This window comes from Brassica rapa, chromosome A07 (assembly GCF_000309985.2).
Source record: "Brassica rapa cultivar Chiifu-401-42 chromosome A07, CAAS_Brap_v3.01, whole genome shotgun sequence".
NCBI lineage: Eukaryota > Viridiplantae > Streptophyta > Magnoliopsida > Brassicales > Brassicaceae > Brassica > Brassica rapa.
This window is the reverse complement of record NC_024801.2, coordinates 2,329,621-2,349,323: the sequence shown is the minus strand read 5'-3', so window position 1 is coordinate 2,349,323 and position 19,703 is coordinate 2,329,621. Positions and strand designations below refer to the sequence as shown.

Sequence of the window (19,703 nt, the reverse complement as noted above, 5' to 3'; positions counted from 1 at the left end):
GGTTTGAGCATTCTACAAGATGTATTGGCATTCGGACGCAGAGCCACTAAACATTCCAAAAGATATTGTGATCAGGTTTTCTACACAAACTAATTACATTATACTAATTAGCATCATGTTTTTTTTGAAACAACTAATTATATCATACATTACTCATTTACTCTGTTTCAAAAAAGAGTTACTTTAAGATTATTTATTTTGTTTCAAAAAAGTGTCATTTTATATTTAAATGCAACTTTACATATTTAATATTTTTTTACCATTTAGAATAACCAAGCAATATCACATTTAAATGGTATGATATAATTAGTTGTTTAAATATCACATTTAAATGGTATGATACCATTTAGAATAACCAAGCAAAATGCCATTACATTTTCTTTTCTATCTTTTTAGAAAATGATTCTTTTACCTTATCATCCTCATTTTCACCAAGTATTTACAATTTTGCAATTGCCATCAATATACTAACCACCATGAACAACAAATTTGAAACTCTTAATGCACCAAAGTTTCGATGTTTACTCTTCATATCTTATTACTTATGCACACAAATCACATCTCTTTCACTCTCTCTTCAAATTCATCCAAAAAACTAAGATTTTGATTCTAAGTTTTGTAAGGTTCATAGAGACATTGAATCTCATTAACGACTTGGTAGCTTTTGTAGTGAAGTTTTATGTGCTCGGAGAAGCAAAGCAAGCAATATCACAGGCTCAAGGTATGAAATCATGTTTTTTCTCAGATCTGTTCGCGAAGAGTTCGGCAAAACTCAAAAGACTTTCAGAAGACTTCGAGAAGACTTTCAGAAGACTTTCAAAACTAACCTAGAAGTCTTCTAACTTTCCTTTATTAAGGCAAAAAAAACCCAAAAATCCCAGAGAAGACTTCTCGAGAAGTCTTCTTGGATAAATAGGTTAGTTTTGCAATTGACCAAAGTTTTTCAGAAATTTGACTTTTTATAGAAGACTTCTCGGGAAAAAAATACTATAGAAGTCTTCTGAAAGTTTTTCCGAATTCTTCTCACTGTCGCAAGAAGTCTGCATGGGTCACTTTTCCAATTGAAAAATAATAGTGAAACATTTAATATTAATGAGACTTCTCAAATTTTATTCCGTGTTTTGGTCAAACCGTTGGCTATGAGAGAAGAATTCTATAGTCAATTGCAAAAGTCCAATATAGTCAATTGCAAAAGTATTTCAGGTAGACTTCTTGCAACATTGAGAAGACTTTCAGAAATTTTCTATAGAAGTCCTCTCTGGTCTTCTATAAAAAGTCAAGTTTTTGACAAATTTCTATCAATTGCAAAACTTACATGTTTATCAGCATTTTCAAAAAAAAAAATCAAATTCAAAATTAAGTCAATATTTTCAAAGGAAGACTTCTCAAGATGTCTTCTGTAGAGTAGACTTCTTAAGAAGTCTTACTTCGTAAATTTGCAATTGCAAAAATGATCTAAATAGAAGATTTCTTAAGAAGTCTTCTACATCAATGTTTAATAAAATTTCATTTTCTTTACAATTAAAATGACTTTTTAATGTTTTCTTATTAATTCATGTGTATTAGTCAATATTGGGGCTCCTGGATGAAATTCATAACTTAATTAGTGATAATTATAAGATTTCAAATATTTATGTGTACTATGTTGCTAGCTAATCCAAGAATACTTCTACGTTAGATTTTCAAGAGTGTTAAGTAACTTCAAGGTATGATTTTAAATTTCAAAAGTCTTAAGTAACTTCAAAAATATCAAGTCATGTGGTTTAATGTGTCTTTTTAGATTATAAGGTATAATTTTTAACTTACATGAGATTTAAAATTTCAATTTTCACTTAAAATTCAAGTTTGATCTTTTGTGAATTGACTAAGTTTTCTTGTGAAATATTCTCTCTTAGTTATAGTAAATTCCACTAAGTTTTTGTGTTGTTGTGTTTTGTTATGAGTGGGTAGAATGGTTAAAATAATTCTTGGTATATTATATCAATAACTTCAATAATGTCAAGTACTTTGGGAAAAACATGAACATATATACCAAATTCTTTTGCTTAACATCTCTTCAAGTTTACAAGAGAATTCACAACTAAAATAGTACACATACAAATCATAAAACAGAGCATAAACAAAACTATTATACATGGAGCTAAATATTATTCCTCAACATAGATAAGCTTGGACTCCACTTGACATCATTCCTTTGTACCACTTTGGGCAGAAGACTTCAGAAGACTTCCCGAAGACTTTGTGGAAAGTCTTCTAGCATAAAATACATTGGAAAACTACCCAGGAAGTCTTCCGAGAGTCTTCCAAAAGTCTTTTAAGAGTCTTCTGAGGAGTCTGCTAAGTCTGACTCAGATCTGAAAAAAATATTCATTTCAAAAGCATTCAAATGGCTTCAAAACAGAGAAAACTTCACAAATAAATTATTTATGCTTAAATAATAGCCAAAACAATCAAATTAGATTGAATCTATATTTTCTTAGAATCTAATATATAAACACACACAAAATACATATCCAAAATTTGTATCACTTTGGGTAGAGACTTCGGAAGACTTCCTGAAGTCTTTGTGGGAAGTCTTCTAGCATAAAATGCATTAGAATACTGGCCTAAAGTATTCCGAGAAGTCTTCCGAGAGTCTTCTGAGAAGTATTTCAAAGTCTATCTCAAATCTGAAAAACCTGCAAATTTAAAAATACTGAAATGACTTCAAAACATAGAAAAACTTCAAAAACATATAATTTTATGCTTAAATAAAAAAAAAAAAAACAGTCACAATAACTTGAATATCTATAACATTTTAGAATCTAATATATAAAACACACAATAATACAAATCCAAAATTTATAAATCTACATTTGAATGAGTGAAAGATGAGAACCATGTAATGAAAAATCTGCAAAAAAAAAAAGGATAAATTAGTGAGAAGACATAAGAAAAAAATGAGAAATGGATCTAAGTTTGGTGTTTTGATGTTCAAAGAGATTAGAGAGAGGTTTGAGAGTTTTAGAGTGAGAAATATTATATTTTTGTTGCAGCCATTTGAGAGGAAGAAAGAGAATGTGTAAATTTTCTGTATATATGGAGATAAAAATTCCAATTACGTTCAATATTTTTTATACAGAAGATTCCTTGGAAAGTCTTCTAAGAGAAGACTTCTGGAAGATTTCTTGAAGACTTCGCCTTAGGCGGGAAACCTAAATTCTACTAAAATGTAGGCATGAATATGTCAGAAGACTTTTTGGGAAGTCTTCTGGAAAACTTCTAGAAGTTTTTCAAACAAAAACCTAATCAAATAACTAACTAAATAGCAAAAAAACAATTCATTAAACTTAATATCAACTTATAAAGTGTTTAATATACACAAAACTAAACACATGTAGGTTAAATGTTTTTTAAAAAGTCAAGATTTTAAAATCAAACCCTAAATACAAACAATACTATTACATATGTTACTAAACCCTAAACCAAAGTCTTCTAGGCGTCTTCTAGACCCATCTATAATCAAATAACTAAGCAAAATCACTTTTTTAAACTTAAAAGAAACCTAAAAAGTGTTTAAATCAAGTAATTAGATAGTCACTAAACAAATATATGTCAAACTAAAAAAAGATTAAAAAGATATTGTTTCAAAATCTAACACTAAAAATACCAACAATACTATAACATATGTTACCAAACCCTAAACCGAAGGCTATCATGACTCAGTCTACATCAATTCATATATGTTAAAAATAAATTAATTTTAGTAAAACTAAATCTCCATCATTTAGAAATGTTTATTAATACATGATTTCATTTTTTCTATTTCAAAATATTTTTTATAAAATTTATTAACTACTTTTAAGATCTAATACATGAGAAGACTTTCCCTTGAAGACTTTGATTTAGGCGGAAAACCTAAATTCTTCTAAAATTTAGTTGGGAACCCTAAATTCTACTAAAATTTAGGCGAAAACCCTAATTCTATTAAAATTTAGGTGGGATATGTCAGAAGACTTCTTGGAAAGTGTTTAAATCAAATTATTAGATAGTTATTAAACACATATAGGTCAAAATTAAAAAAGAAGATTTCAAAATATAACCCTAAATATACCAACAATATTATAACATATGTTACTAACTCTAAACCAAAGACTATCATGAGTTAATTTACTTTTACTCATCTATGTTGAAAATAATTCAATTTTAGTTTAACTAAATTTAAATCAATTATAAATGTTTACTATTACATGATTTCAATTTTTTCCCATCAAAATAATTTTTATAAAAAAATTAAAATAATTTTAAGATCTACTGAACGAGAAGACTTACAAATTAAGAAGTCTTATTTGACAAGACTTTTCACGCGGATGGTTATAATGGTAAAACTCAATACATGTTTTTTGTTTAGTCATAAGAGCATCCCCATTAGAGGATGTAAAGAGAGGCTCACACAGGTTCCAAGAAAAAAAATTAATATAATAACCTGTTTTTTATGAACCTGTATCACTTGAGCTCGCTGGGATGAACATGTATCAACACTGTTCGCGGACCCTACTGACACGTGGCGGTCCGCGATTGGTTGGTTTATTAATTTTTTTAAAAAAAAAATATCAAATGAAAAAAAATTATAATAATCAAAAGTGGATTTTGGGAATCGAGATTCTGGGAGTTCACCAATGGGGATGCTCTAAGGGGGTTGTTGTAATTTCACTAGTTTTTTGGATTAATTTTGCATTTGATTGAATTTGGGGTACATTTTTGTATTCAAAATTAAATTTTGAATCATTTTTGGTAATATTCCCAATAGTAGTACTATACAAAATAAATTGTTTTTTGTCAAAAATGCCACAGTTACATTTTTGTTTTGACGACTGTGACAATTGTGACATTTTATTTTAAAGAAAAAATCGTCACAATTTCATTTCACGAAGTTTTTTTATGCTTAGTTTACAAAAAAAAAAAAAAAAGTTTTTTTATGCTTTGATAAAAGCCTTGCCAAGAATGAAACGATCAGTTAAGGCTTCTTAAAAGTCTACGAAACGTGCCCGAGTGTGTATAATGTATATATTGTGATATTTGTTTTTTCTTTGGGCGGCCGGAGGAAGTGTGATATTTTTTTTATAAATACATCAACCAAATTTTGTATACATTATTTGAGAAGATAATATGAATATATCACTTAAGAGGGTTTCGCATTAGTTAGGGTTTTGCAATGAATCATTAGTTAGGGGCACATGATAAATGTCCATCCTCTAAAAATAAGACTGAAATATTCAGGTGGTAACTAAAGTTTTCGTGAGATAATGTGTGTAATTTTATTGTAAGAATAATCCTAATAACCATTTATCAACACACTTGGTATTGATTTTACCGGAAAAAAAAAAGAGCATACTTGGTATTGTAAATTTGTAATGTGTACGTTTAATAGAGTCCACGTAAGTAAACACCACACTTTCCTTACTATTTTTCTTTTTTTAATTTTGGTTGGCTGATACTCCATACCGCTTCTTACTGCTACACCAAATGCTTCCTTAAATAAATTATCTTCTACTTTTAATTGCTTTCATTGCATCACTACATTGTATATAGTACTAAACAAATACTTATCAAAATAAATTATGGAAATATTAGGTCAAAAACTTGATACGCATTTTAAATTTGAAACTAGTAAGACAATCGTAATTATTATATAACGGTGTGGACGAAATAATTATGAAAACAAAAATAAGAAAAGAATTGATAAACATCTTTAAACAGTAGCTCGACTACGACTAGTTACGAAAACCCCCACGAGAGAGTTGGACAAGAAAATAAAGTGCAGATGCCGTAAGAATATATATCTCATATACAACTAGTTTTAAGATATAAAATTTTATACAGATAATATAATAAGAGGATAAGATTAAGTGGTACAAAGCACTTAGTAACCATTGGTGGTTTTGACACTTAGAGGGCATTTGATTCGATTTTTTTCTTTCATAACCTTTATTTTGTTATTTCAAATGTTCATGTGGACCAATCTAACCTATGTGTACGGGTGTATCTATATAATTTTTTATTTTCCTTAATTTCAAAACAGATTCTAGAAGTAGACCTGGGTCAATCTCTCCCTTTGTTTCTTGAATCAGATGCGAATGTCTTAAGATTTTCTGAATAATAGTTTTAGCTTCTTTTTCTTACACTTTTGATTTCGTTGTTTCCATATTTGGATGACAGTTGTAGCATTTCGAAAATAAATTGTTAGGTACTTATCATATAAAAACGGTACTACAGCATCTGAAAACTAAAGCATATATCAGCATCTATGCGATTCTATCGACTAGTTTTTTCTTCTTCTTTTTGATTGGTCAACTTCCCTTTAATGAGAAAAAGAATTGTGGACCCTAAAATCCATATCCAAAATTTTAGGTGTTTATAAGTAAAAAAAAAATATAATAGAGAAAATTACTCAATTAGTATTAAACAATAACATAATAATGAAAAGGTAAATTCTCTACATGAAGAAACAATAACATATATTGTAGTCACGTCCAAATGAACATGTCTATAATTAGTCCACTATAATGTGGATATGATCCGCCCATGGACAACACACCATTTGACATCCCTATTAACAAGTAAATAGCAGGCTCAAAGAACTTGAACTAGCTACACGTGATCTTGTTAGATCGATATCGTGTTCTTCATCAAATGCGGAGACGACGTGAAAAAGTGACGTATATTCCTTGAGCTGTGTAAATAAACATTGTTTATTAATACAGGTTACGATAATTAAAAATGTAGTGTTTATGGTCTTGACTGTTCGAGCTCTCGTTACCGAAAAGTTCTAAATCCTCGTGAAGATAGCTTCTTCGTCCTTTTACAGAATTTGATCTCCGTCACCAAGCCGCAACGTCCGTGGTTTGTTACACGTGAAGTCTTGTTTGACTCCCTCCTTTTCAGGAATATGAAGACCGTTTAATATCTTTGACGTGGAGATATTATCATCTTTGACTTATATGATCTTAGATATGTCATTCACGTGTGGGTTAAATGGCACTTATCCATTAAATCTCATATACTATTGTTCACAGTCGGTGTTACTTCATATATGTACATTGTGAGGAAAGAGTTTGGTTACGCGTAAGATTGAGCCTAAAGGGGTGTCTTGGAACAAGTTCTTAGCGGTAGATATGAGACAGTAACTAGTATATTCATTGACCAGAAGAAAAATGATGTGGTGGGTTTTAATAAAGACATATATACGTGGACTCAGCCACATAGTTTACACCTTTGGAAAGAGGGGAGACTTCAAAAAGAATGGAGTCTCGGTGAATCTGCAGACCCAACTTGTTTCGTGTGCTCTTCTTATGTTCTAAGCTCAGCGCAAATCAAGCAGGCCCTAATCTGATACCAGACCATTAACAAAGCCTACTTGTTTTCTTTATTTCTCATCTTGGATTTTTAAATTTTGATATATATATGCTGTCAAAACATGTTGGGATAAGCTTGAAAGAAAAGGAAACTTGAGTTAGAAGTTATCCACCTAATCCTACCGAGTTATGAAATATAGGAATACTAATGTTTAGGAGTTATCTAAAAGTATTACCTATTAGGATTAGGAATTATAAATCTCTGTATAAGAAGATGCAAGTGTGTTGCATAGCTTATGAGTTTTAGAGATTGAGCTTAAGTTTTGAGTTATTTTCTTGAGCATTAATAAAAGTGAGTTATACTTTTATACAGTCTTTGAACTCTAGATTTGGTATCAGAGCAAAAGCTAAAAGGATGAGTGGTGAGATAGTAGCAACGACGGCGAAGGAGAAAGAAGGAGCAAGCTCTACGACTATCAAATGTCCAATGCTTGGTACAGCAAACTATACTGTGTTGGGAATAAGAATGAAAATAGCACTCAAAGTTCATAAAGTATGGGAAGCCATTGAAGAGGAGGCAATCGATGGAGATAAGAATGATATGGCGATAGCCCTATTGTTCCAGTCTATACCGGAGGTCTTGATCTTGCAGTGCGGTGAACTTGATACAGCTAAGAAGGTATGGGATGCAATTAAAGCCAGGCATGTTGGAGCAGAGAGAGTCAAAGAAGCACGGTTACAAACTCTAATGAGTGAATTTGATCGCTTAAAGATGAAGGAAACAGAATCTATAGATGATTTTGGAGGAAAACTTGCTGAGATATCATCAAAGTCTGCAGCCCTAGGTGTCAGCATAGAAGAACCAAAACTGGTGAAGAAATTCTTGAGTAGTCTACCTCGGAGAAAATATATTCGCATTGTTGCGTCCTTAGAACAGGTTCTAGACCTAAACAAAACAAGTTTTGAGGACATTATAGGACGCTTAAAAGCGTATGAAGAACGCATCTCCGAGGAAGAGGAGCCGCAAGAAGATCAAACTAAGCTAATGTATGCGACATCAGACTCCCAAAGTACACAACCAAACCACGATTATAGAAATCAGCGAGGTCGAGGACGCGGGGGACGCTCGTACTACAGGGGTCGTGGCAGAGGAAGGTGCAATCCAGATACGTCAAGAGTAACATGTTACAGGTGTGATAAACAAGGTCATTACGCCAGTGACTGTTCGGATCGTCTCTTCAAGTTACAAGAAGCACTTGAGAATGAAAATAACGACACACAGGATGCAGACGAACTAATGATGAATGAAGTAGTCTATCTCAACGAGAAGAACTGCATACCTGATAAGTATGAGACGAACAAAGACACTGGAGACATCTGGTACTTAGACAACGGAGCTAGTAACCACATGACCGGAGACAAAAGATATTTCTCAAGTATAGATGAGACAATCTCGGGAAAGGTAAGGTTTGGTGATGACTCCCGGATTGATATTAAAGGAAAAGGTACTATATCTTTCACTGACATGAATGGTGAAGCGAGAAAGATGATGGATGTGTACTTCATTCCTGACTTGAGAAGCAATATCATCTCTCTTGGTCAAGCAACTGAGTCAGGCTGTGACATAAGACTAAGAGGCGACGACTTAACTATGCATGATCAGCACGGTAAGCTCCTGGTAAAAGCAAACAGATCAAAGAACAAACTCTACAAGGTGAGAATGGGAATCAGAGATACATCGCAGCTCTTCTTAAGCGAGATAAGTGAATCTAATAGGTGGCATTCAAGGCTTGGACACGTTAACACAATGACCATGAAGACAATGATACAAAAAGGGCTTGTTAGTGGAATCCCAAACATCAACGTTGAGAAAGAGTTGTGTCCATCGTGCTTACTTGGAAAACAAGCAAGGCAAGTCTTTCCTCAGGCTACAACATTCAGAGCAACCAAACCACTCGAGCTTATCCATGGAGACCTGTGCGGGCCAATAACACCAAGCACACCAGGTGGAAACCGCTATATCTTTGTTATTATTGACGATCACTCAAGGTATATGTGGACAGTTTTACTTAAAGAGAAAAGTGAAGCATTCTCAAAATTCAAACGCCTCAGAGGACTAGTGGAACGAGAAATTGGAGAGAAGATAGGAACATTCAGAACTGATCGAGGTGGGGAGTTCGTATCTCACGAGTTCAACTCGTATTGTGACATCTCAGGAATCAAAAGACATCTTACCGCTCCGTACACTCCACAGCAAAACGGAGTAGTAGAGAGAAGAAACAGAACGTTAATGGAGATGGCAAGAAGTCTTTTGAAACATATGCATATGCCAAACTACCTATGGGGTGAGGCAATCCGACATGCGACATATCTTATCAACAGGATCGCCACAAGATCACTACAAAATCAGACACCTTACGAAGTCTTACGGGGAAGAGTTCCAAACATAAGTCACCTTAGGGTATTTGGATGCATTGGCTATGCCAAAGTAGACAAGATACATCTCAAGAAGCTTGATGACAGGATGAGAGTATTGGTTCACCTAGGAACGGAACCAGGGTCTAAAGCTTATAGACTACTAGATGCTGAGACTCGGAAGATAGTGGTAAATAGAGATGTCGTGTTCGATGAAACAAAGGGTCTGAACTGGAAGAAACACGATGCTGAGGTCGAAAGTTATAATGACTTTATGATCACAATTGGTGAGTTTGGAAATCATGGAGTTACAGAAGCTTTTAAAGCAAACGTAGACCCCAAGAAAGGTTCAGACACACTAGAAAACAAAGCAACAAACGCGGAGAATGATGACGAGGATAATGAAGATGAGAACACGGAGCCAAACTCATCGGAATCAATAGAAGAAGGAGAACAAGAAAACAGAACACTAAGGAGAAGCGAAAGACAAACCTCGAAACCCAAGTACCTTGAGGATTACGTTTTGCTAGCTGAAGAAGAAGGTGAGATATTATTGATGTGCATAAATGATGAACCAAAGAGCTTTGAGGAGGCAAGAGAACTTAAGGAGTGGATAGATGCATGCAAGGATGAAATCCAATCCATCGAGAAGAATGAAGTATGGAAACTTGTTGACCTACCTAGTGGCGCAAAGTCAATAGGTCTCAGATGGATCTTTAAGATCAAACGCAATTCAGACGGTTCCATTAACAAGTATAAAGCACGTTTAGTGGCAAAAGGGTATGTACAGCAACATGGGATTGACTTCGATGAAGTCTTTGCCCCTGTAGCACGGCTTGAAACTATTAGACTACTTATCAGCATTGCAGCCACAAACGGATGGGAAGTGCACCACCTTGACGTCAAAACGGCATTCTTACACGGAGAATTAAAAGAGACAGTCTATGTCACACAGCCGGAAGGCTTTCAGGTGAAAGGGAGCGAGAGGAAAGTATACAAACTCAATAAAACCTTGTACGGATTGCGACAAGCGCCGCGAGCTTGGAATAACAAGTTAAATCGTATACTACTTGAGTTTGGTTTTGAGAAATGCTCTAAGGAGCACTCAGTGTATAGGAAGACCGTGGAGCACAACATACTCGTGATAGCTGTGTATGTCGATGATCTCTTTGTGAGTGGAGCAAACGAGAAGATCATAGGAGATTTCAAGAGAGAGATGGCGTCTAAATTTGATATGAGCGATCTGGGAAGACTAAGTTATTATCTTGGTATTGAAGTTCATCAAGAGGAGGGACGCATAAGCTTAAATCAAAGGCGGTATGCACTTAAAATATTAGAAGAAAGCGGGATGAAACATTGCAACATGACGCATACACCAATGGAAGTAGGTCTAAAACTATCAAAGTCAGTTGAAGAAAAAGATGTAGATGCAACAAGGTACAGAAGAATCATCGGCTGCTTCAGGTATCTCATTCACACGCGACCTGATCTCGCATACACAGTGGGGGTTCTAAGTCGATACATGACCAGTCCGAAAGTCTCTCATGAAGCGGCAATGAAATACTGTCTCAGATATCTTCAAGGAACAACGTCACTTGGTCTTATCTTTGAACGATCAATGCCTGGAATCCCAAAGCTCATTGGATACAGTGACAGTAGTCACAACGTAGACATGGACGATGGAAGAAGTACCGGAGGTGACATCTTCTATCTTGGGAGAAGCTTGATCACGTGGAGCTCAAGCAAACAAGATACAGTTGCTCTGTCTTCATGTGAAGCAGAGTTTATGGCCGGGACAGAGGCAGCAAAGCAGGCCATATGGTTACAAGAGCTATTGAGTGAAGTTACAGAGCAGCCTGTCGAGAAAGTGTTGATCCGAATAGACAATCAGTCTGCGATTGCTCTCACCAAGAATCCGGTATTCCATGGCAGAAGCAAACACATACATCGGCGATATCACTTTATACGGGAGTGCATTGAGAAGGGACAAGTCGACGTGGAACATGTCTCAGGAGAAATGCAAAAGGCTGATATCCTAACTAAAGCACTTGGAAAGATCAAGTTTAGAGAAATGAGAGATCTCATCGGGATGCAAGATATAACGAAAGATGGTTTCAAGCTTAAGGAGGAGATTGTTGGGATAAGCTTGAAAGAAAAGGAAACTTGAGTTAGAAGTTATCCACCTAATCCTACCGAGTTATGGAATATAGGAATACTAATGTTTAGGAGTTATCTAAACACTTAGGAGTTATCTAAAGTATTACCTATTAGGATTAGGAATTATAAATCTCTATATAAGAAGATGCAAGTGTGTTGCATAGCTTATGAGTTTTAGAGATTGAGCTTAAGTTTTGAGTTATTTTCTTGAGCATTAATAAAAGTGAGTTATACTTTTATACAGTCTTTGAACTCTAGAAAACATGCCCCTGCTTTTGTTTTCCAATGGTTAACTTTTTCTTTGGCAATACTTAACATAGCTGAAAAGAGAAAAGTTCTATGCATGATGCAAGAATTGCTCGGTTACACATTGAAGAACAAGAACAAGGCATAAACACTACATTACATGTGAAATATTACAAATCCTAAATAATTATAACTAGATGAACAAATCCTAATGAGATTAATATAAACAAGTAGAATCAGTTACAAATGTTGTCACATTATTTACGAGATTAAGCATGGGAAGCTTTGCCATATATCAAAACTATAACAGACATTATGGGCTCAATAGCCTCAGATGATAATTTTAAAAGCTTGCACATACATCGCATAATCATTACATCACATGATTCTCAGTCAGAGAAACACTTCACAACAACTAATCCAAACGGACCAAACCTCTTTTCAGTTTTACTTCTGAACCAAACACGAGACAATACAAACAAACACGCATCAAATGGCCTGTTTATGCTTCAACAAGGAGCCCTTTACTAGGCTTTCTTTTGTGAAGCTGCAGATTTAATGGCTGATTTCGCAAGAGACGAAGGTTTGAGAACGCTCTTAGGGTTAATAGCCTTTCTGATCTTGAAAGCAGCCCAGGCTGTCCCAAAAGCATGTCCCACTGCCTCTAGCCCTTCGTTTGTCGCCTCTGCCGCTTTACCACCATGCCTGCACGTTCACCAAACACCAAATCATTTCTCTTCCACACTTTCATCTCTCTATAACATCGAGAGTTTCAGATTCCGAATGATATAACTTATCTTACCTGTGATCAACAAGTTCGGTTGCAACAGTAGACGAGGTTGCCATTACATTCCTTCCAGCTACTTCAACAGCATCACAGACCTTATCTATCAAAACGAGAATCAACAGTCTGAATAAAGTGTTCCAAAAAAAAAAAAACATATGAGTGTATCGATAATATAGATAGTGGACTTACTAAATCCGTCAAGAGTTGCAAGGACGATTTCTCCAGGGAGAAGGCTAAAGAACTTCTTTCCTACTTTGGTGTTTGCCACTGAACTTGTGAAGAAGCCTGAAACTTTAATGACTCCAGACAGAACACCGTTTGCCACACTCTCTGTCATCTTAGTCATCTTCTTCACTCTAACATAAACAAAACAATCCAAGACATCAATATACATACCAATGCTACATTTTGAAATTCGAACAAATAAATAAAAAGATATATTCAACATCATGAGTCATGACTCGTGTTCCATTATCTAAAGAAAACATTTGGATACTTGAGACAGGCCTGGACTGGGCATTTGTAACTAAACCCAAGATCTGAACGGAACCAGAAGATTCGTAAATATACATGGTATCCAAACCCGACCCGGATATCCAAAACGAGCCCACTATTCGAAATAGAACCCAAAATCCTACTATTGTATATATTAATTGAGAAATCACTTTAGATGATTTTTGCGTAGATGTCATTTATAGGTAAAATTTAGAATTAATTCTCTTAATTGGATTGGTTGTTGGTTTTGAATTTTCATTTATTTAAGTTTTAAAAAAGAAACTAATCATAGAACTACCTAATCTAATCTATCTTACCATACAAACAATTAAACATTTTAAAATAGAAGAATTAACATAATTTGTTTACAGAAACGATTAAATATCATAGATTACATTATAGAAATTTAAATAAATACATATGGTATGATAGAAATAATTATATAAACGATTTTAATATATTTATATTAATAGTGTATACAAAAATTATAGATTACAGAAAACTAATTAACCTAATGAATGCAAAAAAGTCAAATATACAATTTTAAACCATTTTGAAAACATTCATTCATTTTTGAGTGACAATGTTAATTGTATAGTTGAGTTATTACTTTCAGAAATGATTAAAGTATTTATATATTTAAAAACAGAAAATATATAGTAAATCTTATAAAATAATATTAATAAATAAAATATTTATTATAATATAAAATTGAAAAATTAGAACATTAGACTAGTACGAGACTAAAGGAAATATACTCTATTAATATAATTCTTATTGCCTTGATTATAATAAAATTATATGGTAAATTCTTTAAAATAATATTAATCAATGAAAAAAGTTATTATAATATAAATTAAATAAAACGAGAACAATATATCAATACATGACTAGAGTTAAGACTCTATTGATATAGTTTTGACTATAATAAAATTGACATGCTTATTTTGTAAAAAAAAATGAAAGGATACATATATAAAACATCAGTAAAGAATAATAAAACTTGTTTGTTATATTCTTGGTTGTATTCTTTGTTATTTATACTTTTACGTACTTAATTTTTTATATGTTTGCCGAAATAAATGTGTTTTAAGTATTACTATAGCTGTTAATTAATTATTTGTAATTATTTTACTTCTAAACAAAATAAAGTGGTAGACAAAATAATGTGTAATTAGAAAATGTTATAAAATAATTTTTTGTTCATTAATCTTTGTTTTTTTTTATTAATCAAAAATTATGTCATAAAAATATTTTTTGGAAACTTATAATAAAATTTATAGAATTAACAATATATCTCAATAATCTTCTAAGATTATATAATACCAAAACTTTTGGTTTTCAAACTATTTAAATTAAAAAGGTTATTTTTAATAGTTATGATTATTTTTCAAAATTATAAAATTATAAATATAATATATAATTTTCATAAAATATTTATATCCGCGAAATCGCGGGTAACCACCTAGTAGTATTTTAAACATGAATAATTAACTCAAATACTCATATGTTTATTTAGATATATATCTCAAAATATCCAAATTCCAAGTATTTTTAACTGAACTCATTTCGCCTATTCCTAATCCTAATTGTGATGTAACTACGGAGGGATCCTATGTAAACATAGTATCTATTTGTATAGCTCGAATGACTCCTTCTCATATTGAGAATGTATATAACCCTGAAATGAGTTAACTAAATCAAAATACCATTAGTTCAGACATACCTCTTGATCCTTTTCAAGGTATCAGGATGAACATCCCTCTCCTTCTCAGCCTTACTCAACCTCCTCTTCATGAAATCATTCCCCCAGTTGAGCCGATCCATAGTCACATCTCCACACCACAGAATCCCTTTGATCAAATGCCCCGAGCCACTAGCTATCAGCTTCGCCGTCTTCCCACTATAATCCTCCACGTTCGGAGCTAGAGTCGTCCAATACGCAGCGCACTGCTTCTCCACAATCTCTTTCCTCTCTCCCGTAAGCTCCACCGGAGACGTCTCCCTCGCCACCGTCACGTCCAAAACCTCCTCCCCTGTTTCCTTCGCTTCCTCCGACACTTTCTGAACCGTGAAACAGCTGTAATGATCCAAGATCCTCTCGAGCTCCTCCAGCAAATGCTCTTGGCCTTTGGAAGCAACCGTGAGTCCGTAGTTCAACATATCGGCATTATCCTCGTCTTCGTCGCTCGAATCAGATCCGAAGTCTTTAGAGGGACGGAGCGTGAAGAAGTAGTGAGACTCATCGACCTTGACGGAGTTCTCGTCCTTAGTCAACGGCCACTGAATCTCGTCGGCGACACGAGCGAGAACGGCGACGACGTTTCCGTCTTGAACGATGCGGATGATGGCGAGATCGCCGCAAGCGAGCTCGACGCTGTAAGATTGGTCGATGAGGTGGAGAATCGCGCCGGAGATTGTCAGGATCACTTCCTCAGTCGCGGCGGGAGGAGCCGAGACGGGGATGGAACGCGTCTCCGGTTGCTCGGGGAAGAGATTGTTGGCGAGATCGTTCATGTCGAGGGAAGGATAGAGGTTGCTTGTGGAAGAGGAGGAGATAGGGTTGAGAGGAGCTTCGGGGTTTGACATGTCGACGGTAGGGTAGAGAGACGAAGACTGCTTGTTAGGGTTTCCGTAAGATTCCATTATCGCCGGAGAAGAAAGATATTTATTGGAAGAAGAAGAAGAAAGTGTAGCAAGTTGAGTATCTCTGTCTTGTGTTCTGTGTTGAAGACGTGGAGAAGGAACGCGTGTACCGGTTTTGTTCGGTTCGGTTTAAGATTTAACCTCACCGACATCTTTCCCGCGTTGCTACACGGTTAATTGATTTAACTGATTTTGACTCCAGGCAGTTTTTCTCATGTCGGTCCATCTTTGTTGTCGCGAACTGAATCGGCACATAAAAAGAGTAGCATCTAAGGTTAATGTTTTCATTGAAAGTTGAACTCAAGACATGAGAATGCATTAAAATTAATTTAATTTAGACGGTTAATAAAATAGTGTATACTATATTATTTTAAAATTTTATACCAATTTTCAAAGTTATAATCGATCTTTTGACAGAACTAAATGATGAGTTGAATATTATTCAAACAGTTGTAACATCACATAAAATATTAGGCAAATCTCCAAAAATTCCAAAAAGAAATATTTCGACCAAAAAAACACACAAAAATAAATGATAATTATACTCTTACTCTATAAATATATAAATATAAATAATATTTAAATATATAATAAAATAACTTTTTTTACTTTTTCAAAAAATATTAAAAAAAATATTTTGCAATTTTGCAATCTGAGAATTCTTTTCCAAAAATATATTTCAAATTATTTTCTAAATTTTATATCTTAAATTTCATTTGGTTTGTGTATATCTTCCAATGATTTGTGAAAACAAAAGCTTCGGTTCAACAGAACCGTTTAGAAAATATAATTGACAAAGGTAAATGCGGATAGTAGCGACGGGTCTTACCGAATTCAATCGTTGATGATTCTCTATTTAATAGTGGTATAGTTCTTATTGCAAACTATGATTATTTTAAAAGTTAACACAAAATTCTAATTAATCGACTATTTGGAACAGTGTTATCTTTGACTATGCTATTATCAGTGGAGCAATATAAAGAGTTGTCTTGTATTGATGATTTCTATTGGAACAATAAAGTAAAAGTGAAAATTGTTATCAATTCAGTCTGAAGTAATTAAGCGTGATATTTTTGATTATTTGAGATTCAATTATTTCAAAAGCAATGATGAGACCTTTATATGAAAAATCTTCCATCTATATATAAGACCATCTTCAATGTATTTCTCTATTTTTTTTCTTCTAAAATAGGAGAACTCTATAATAGAGATGCATTTGTCTCCAATGTATTCCTCTATTTCTTCCTCTAAAAAGGAATATTCTTGATATATTCTTTTCTAATTTTACAAATAGTACCTTTTTATTTGTGAAAGTTGAAAACCAACCCAATTTAGTTTAGCATCCATAAAATTATGATATTATTTACACTGAATATGTTTATAGAAACTATTATGTAAATAAAAGTATGATTATTTATTTATATATTTATATAAACAGTACATTTTCACTAAAATATTTATTTTGGTTATAATTGTTAAAATAAAAAGCTAAATGATCATTTTGTGAATAAAAAAGTATGTCTCTATTATAGAGGAATGCTATTTTTAGAACATCTCCAACCCACCTCTATTTCCACCTCTATAATAGTATTTAGAGGCAAAACCACTCCAACCCATCTCTATTTTTGCCTCTAAAATAAAGATTGCTATTTTTTCTTCTATTTATAGAGGAAGAAATAACATACTTCTATATTTTGCTTTATATGTAGAGATCTCTATTTTAGAGAAATACATTGGAGTAAAACTCACATCTATTATAGAGTTCCTCTATTTTAGAGGTAAAAATAGAAAAATACATTGGAGATGGATAGAGGTGAAAATATCAATCTCTATTTTTTTTTTTTGGCTCAACTACAACTTTCATTCACCCATGGAATTCATGTTTACAATAGGCATATCAGCCTCACACAAAGAAACTAACCAAATTGGCATAATAGAGTAGAACCTAGGAACATGATTCCCTAAAGAAAAAGCCTCCTTTGCTACTCTACCTGCTGCCTTATTTCCTTCCCTTGGATAATAACCTAGCTTGTAACCTGGATTTTCAGAGAGATAATGCTCAATTTCCTGCATGACCGGCTCGAGCTTTGGCCATATTACTTCTTGTCCTGCGGTCATCCTTGCAAGGACCTGAGAGTCTGTTTCATAGAGCACCTGATTGTAGCCGAGACTGCGCATTGACTGCATTGCCCACTTGATACCTTCTGCTTCTGCCTCAATCGGTGAGCCTACTCTCTGAAAATCCTTTACCCCTGCCCAAAGCAATTTCCCTGTACTGTCTCGGCTTATCCAACCTACTCCACTTCGCTGATGCTCTTTACGCCACGCACCATCCGTATTACATTTAATCCATTGGGGTGGTGGAGCTTTCCACATTACTCGTGCATTGCTAAGGGTGGTGTTTGAGCCACGATATGATCCTCTTCTTTTCTTCCTAGCCATGCCTCCATATCCTCCTTGGCCTTTGCTACCGTGCTTGGTGCGGAGTAGTCGATTCCTTTGAATAAGAACTCGTTTCTGTTTTTCCAGATTCTCCATAACAGCCAAGGAACTAGATCATCATGTATCTTGAGATCAGGTCTGTGATGCTTCAAGTTCATCACACGGTATAAATTAGCATATAGGGAGTCTGACATCACACCATTTGGAGGGGCCTGGACCGGAGACTCTGCCCAGATCAGACGAGCGTATGGACACGTAAATAAGATATGATTTACGGTTTCACTGTCCATTGAGCATCTACCACAGCCTCCGTCTTGGGCTATGTGTCTTCTGACCATATTTGCACCAGCTGGGAGAGTGTCACTAATGCATTTCCATATAAAGAATATGGCCAATATTTCCATAGAAATACCAATCTCTATTTTAGAGGAAGAAATAGAGTAGAGTTGGAGTGATTTTATCTCTAAATGCTATTATAGAGGCAAATATAGAGGTGGATTGGAGATGCTCTAAGATGTGTTGTTTACTTTAGATCCATACCAGTGTATCTTTTTCTAGTTTTTTTTTTGTTTAGAACTATTTAATTTGTCTATAAAATTTAATATTACAATCCAACATTAAAAAAAGACTAACATATATAACTGCTAACCTAATATAAGCAAACTAACTTAATATAACCGAATTTACCAAATTTTAACCCCAAAAAACTAAAACTCAGTTTGGCAACAATTGATTTAAAGCTGAAAATAAAATCAAACGAATTTTATTGATTAATCGTGGTATAACAAAAAACTAATCAAAATTCTGAATTAACCAAACCAAGAAAATTGAGTTTTTTTTTAACTGAAAGCTTTCTTATATAAATTGCAGAAAAGGAAAAAAGAAAAGATTACAAGCCCACAAACTGACTTGAGTTAACTGCAGCCCTACTAAAATATATGTTGGAATGGTTTTTTTGTAGCAAAGACATTCTGTTTGATTCTAGTAGTCCTGCGTATTTTACCGGAATCCAAAGTAGAACCTATCTGAAACTCCTAAACCAAAACTGGTCCAAAACTGGTCCAAAACTACACGGATAAATATATAGGTTCAGAATTCATCTATCCAAAAGACTTGAACATGGATCTTAGAAGAACTGGTCCGAACCCAATATAAAAACCCAAATATCAAGGACTATGACT

General features: G+C 33.9%; 3 protein-coding genes across 3 annotated transcripts; all 3 read right to left on the bottom strand.

The window, feature by feature from the left end:
- Positions 1-12,421: 12,421 nt before the first annotated feature.
- LOC103845911 (protein EARLY-RESPONSIVE TO DEHYDRATION 7, chloroplastic) lies at positions 12,422-16,335 on the bottom strand. The gene is made up of 4 exons (XM_009122825.3): positions 15,161-16,335; positions 13,129-13,295; positions 12,955-13,039; positions 12,422-12,857 (listed from the first exon to the last, which is right to left on the bottom strand). Exons 1-4 carry the CDS (start codon positions 16,078-16,080, stop codon positions 12,680-12,682), a joined length of 1,350 nt encoding a protein of 449 aa, XP_009121073.1. The 5' UTR covers positions 16,081-16,335; the 3' UTR covers positions 12,422-12,679.
- Positions 16,336-17,940: 1,605 nt separating this feature from the next.
- On the bottom strand, positions 17,941-18,456 carry LOC103846215. The gene has a single exon (XM_009123120.1). It carries the CDS (start codon positions 18,454-18,456, stop codon positions 17,941-17,943), a length of 516 nt encoding a protein of 171 aa, XP_009121368.1.
- On the bottom strand, positions 18,456-18,926 carry LOC103846214. Its single transcript, XM_009123119.1, has one exon. It carries the CDS (start codon positions 18,924-18,926, stop codon positions 18,456-18,458), a length of 471 nt encoding a protein of 156 aa, XP_009121367.1.
- Between the last annotated feature and the right edge of the window lie 777 nt (positions 18,927-19,703).

Coding starts and splice junctions, on each gene's coding strand:
- LOC103846215 (XM_009123120.1), bottom strand. CDS start 18,456: ATGTGGAAAGCTCCACCACCCCAATGGATTAAATGTAATACGGATGGT.
- LOC103845911 (XM_009122825.3), bottom strand. CDS start 16,080: ATGGAATCTTACGGAAACCCTAACAAGCAGTCTTCGTCTCTCTACCCT. Junction 13,040..13,128: donor TGCAACTCTTGACGGATTTA/GTAAGTCCACTA, acceptor TCGTTTTGATAG/ATAAGGTCTGTGATGCTGTT. Junction 12,858..12,954: donor ACCGAACTTGTTGATCACAG/GTAAGATAAGTT, acceptor GTGAACGTGCAG/GCATGGTGGTAAAGCGGCAG.
- LOC103846214 (XM_009123119.1), bottom strand. CDS start 18,926: ATGGAAATATTGGCCATATTCTTTATATGGAAATGCATTAGTGACACT.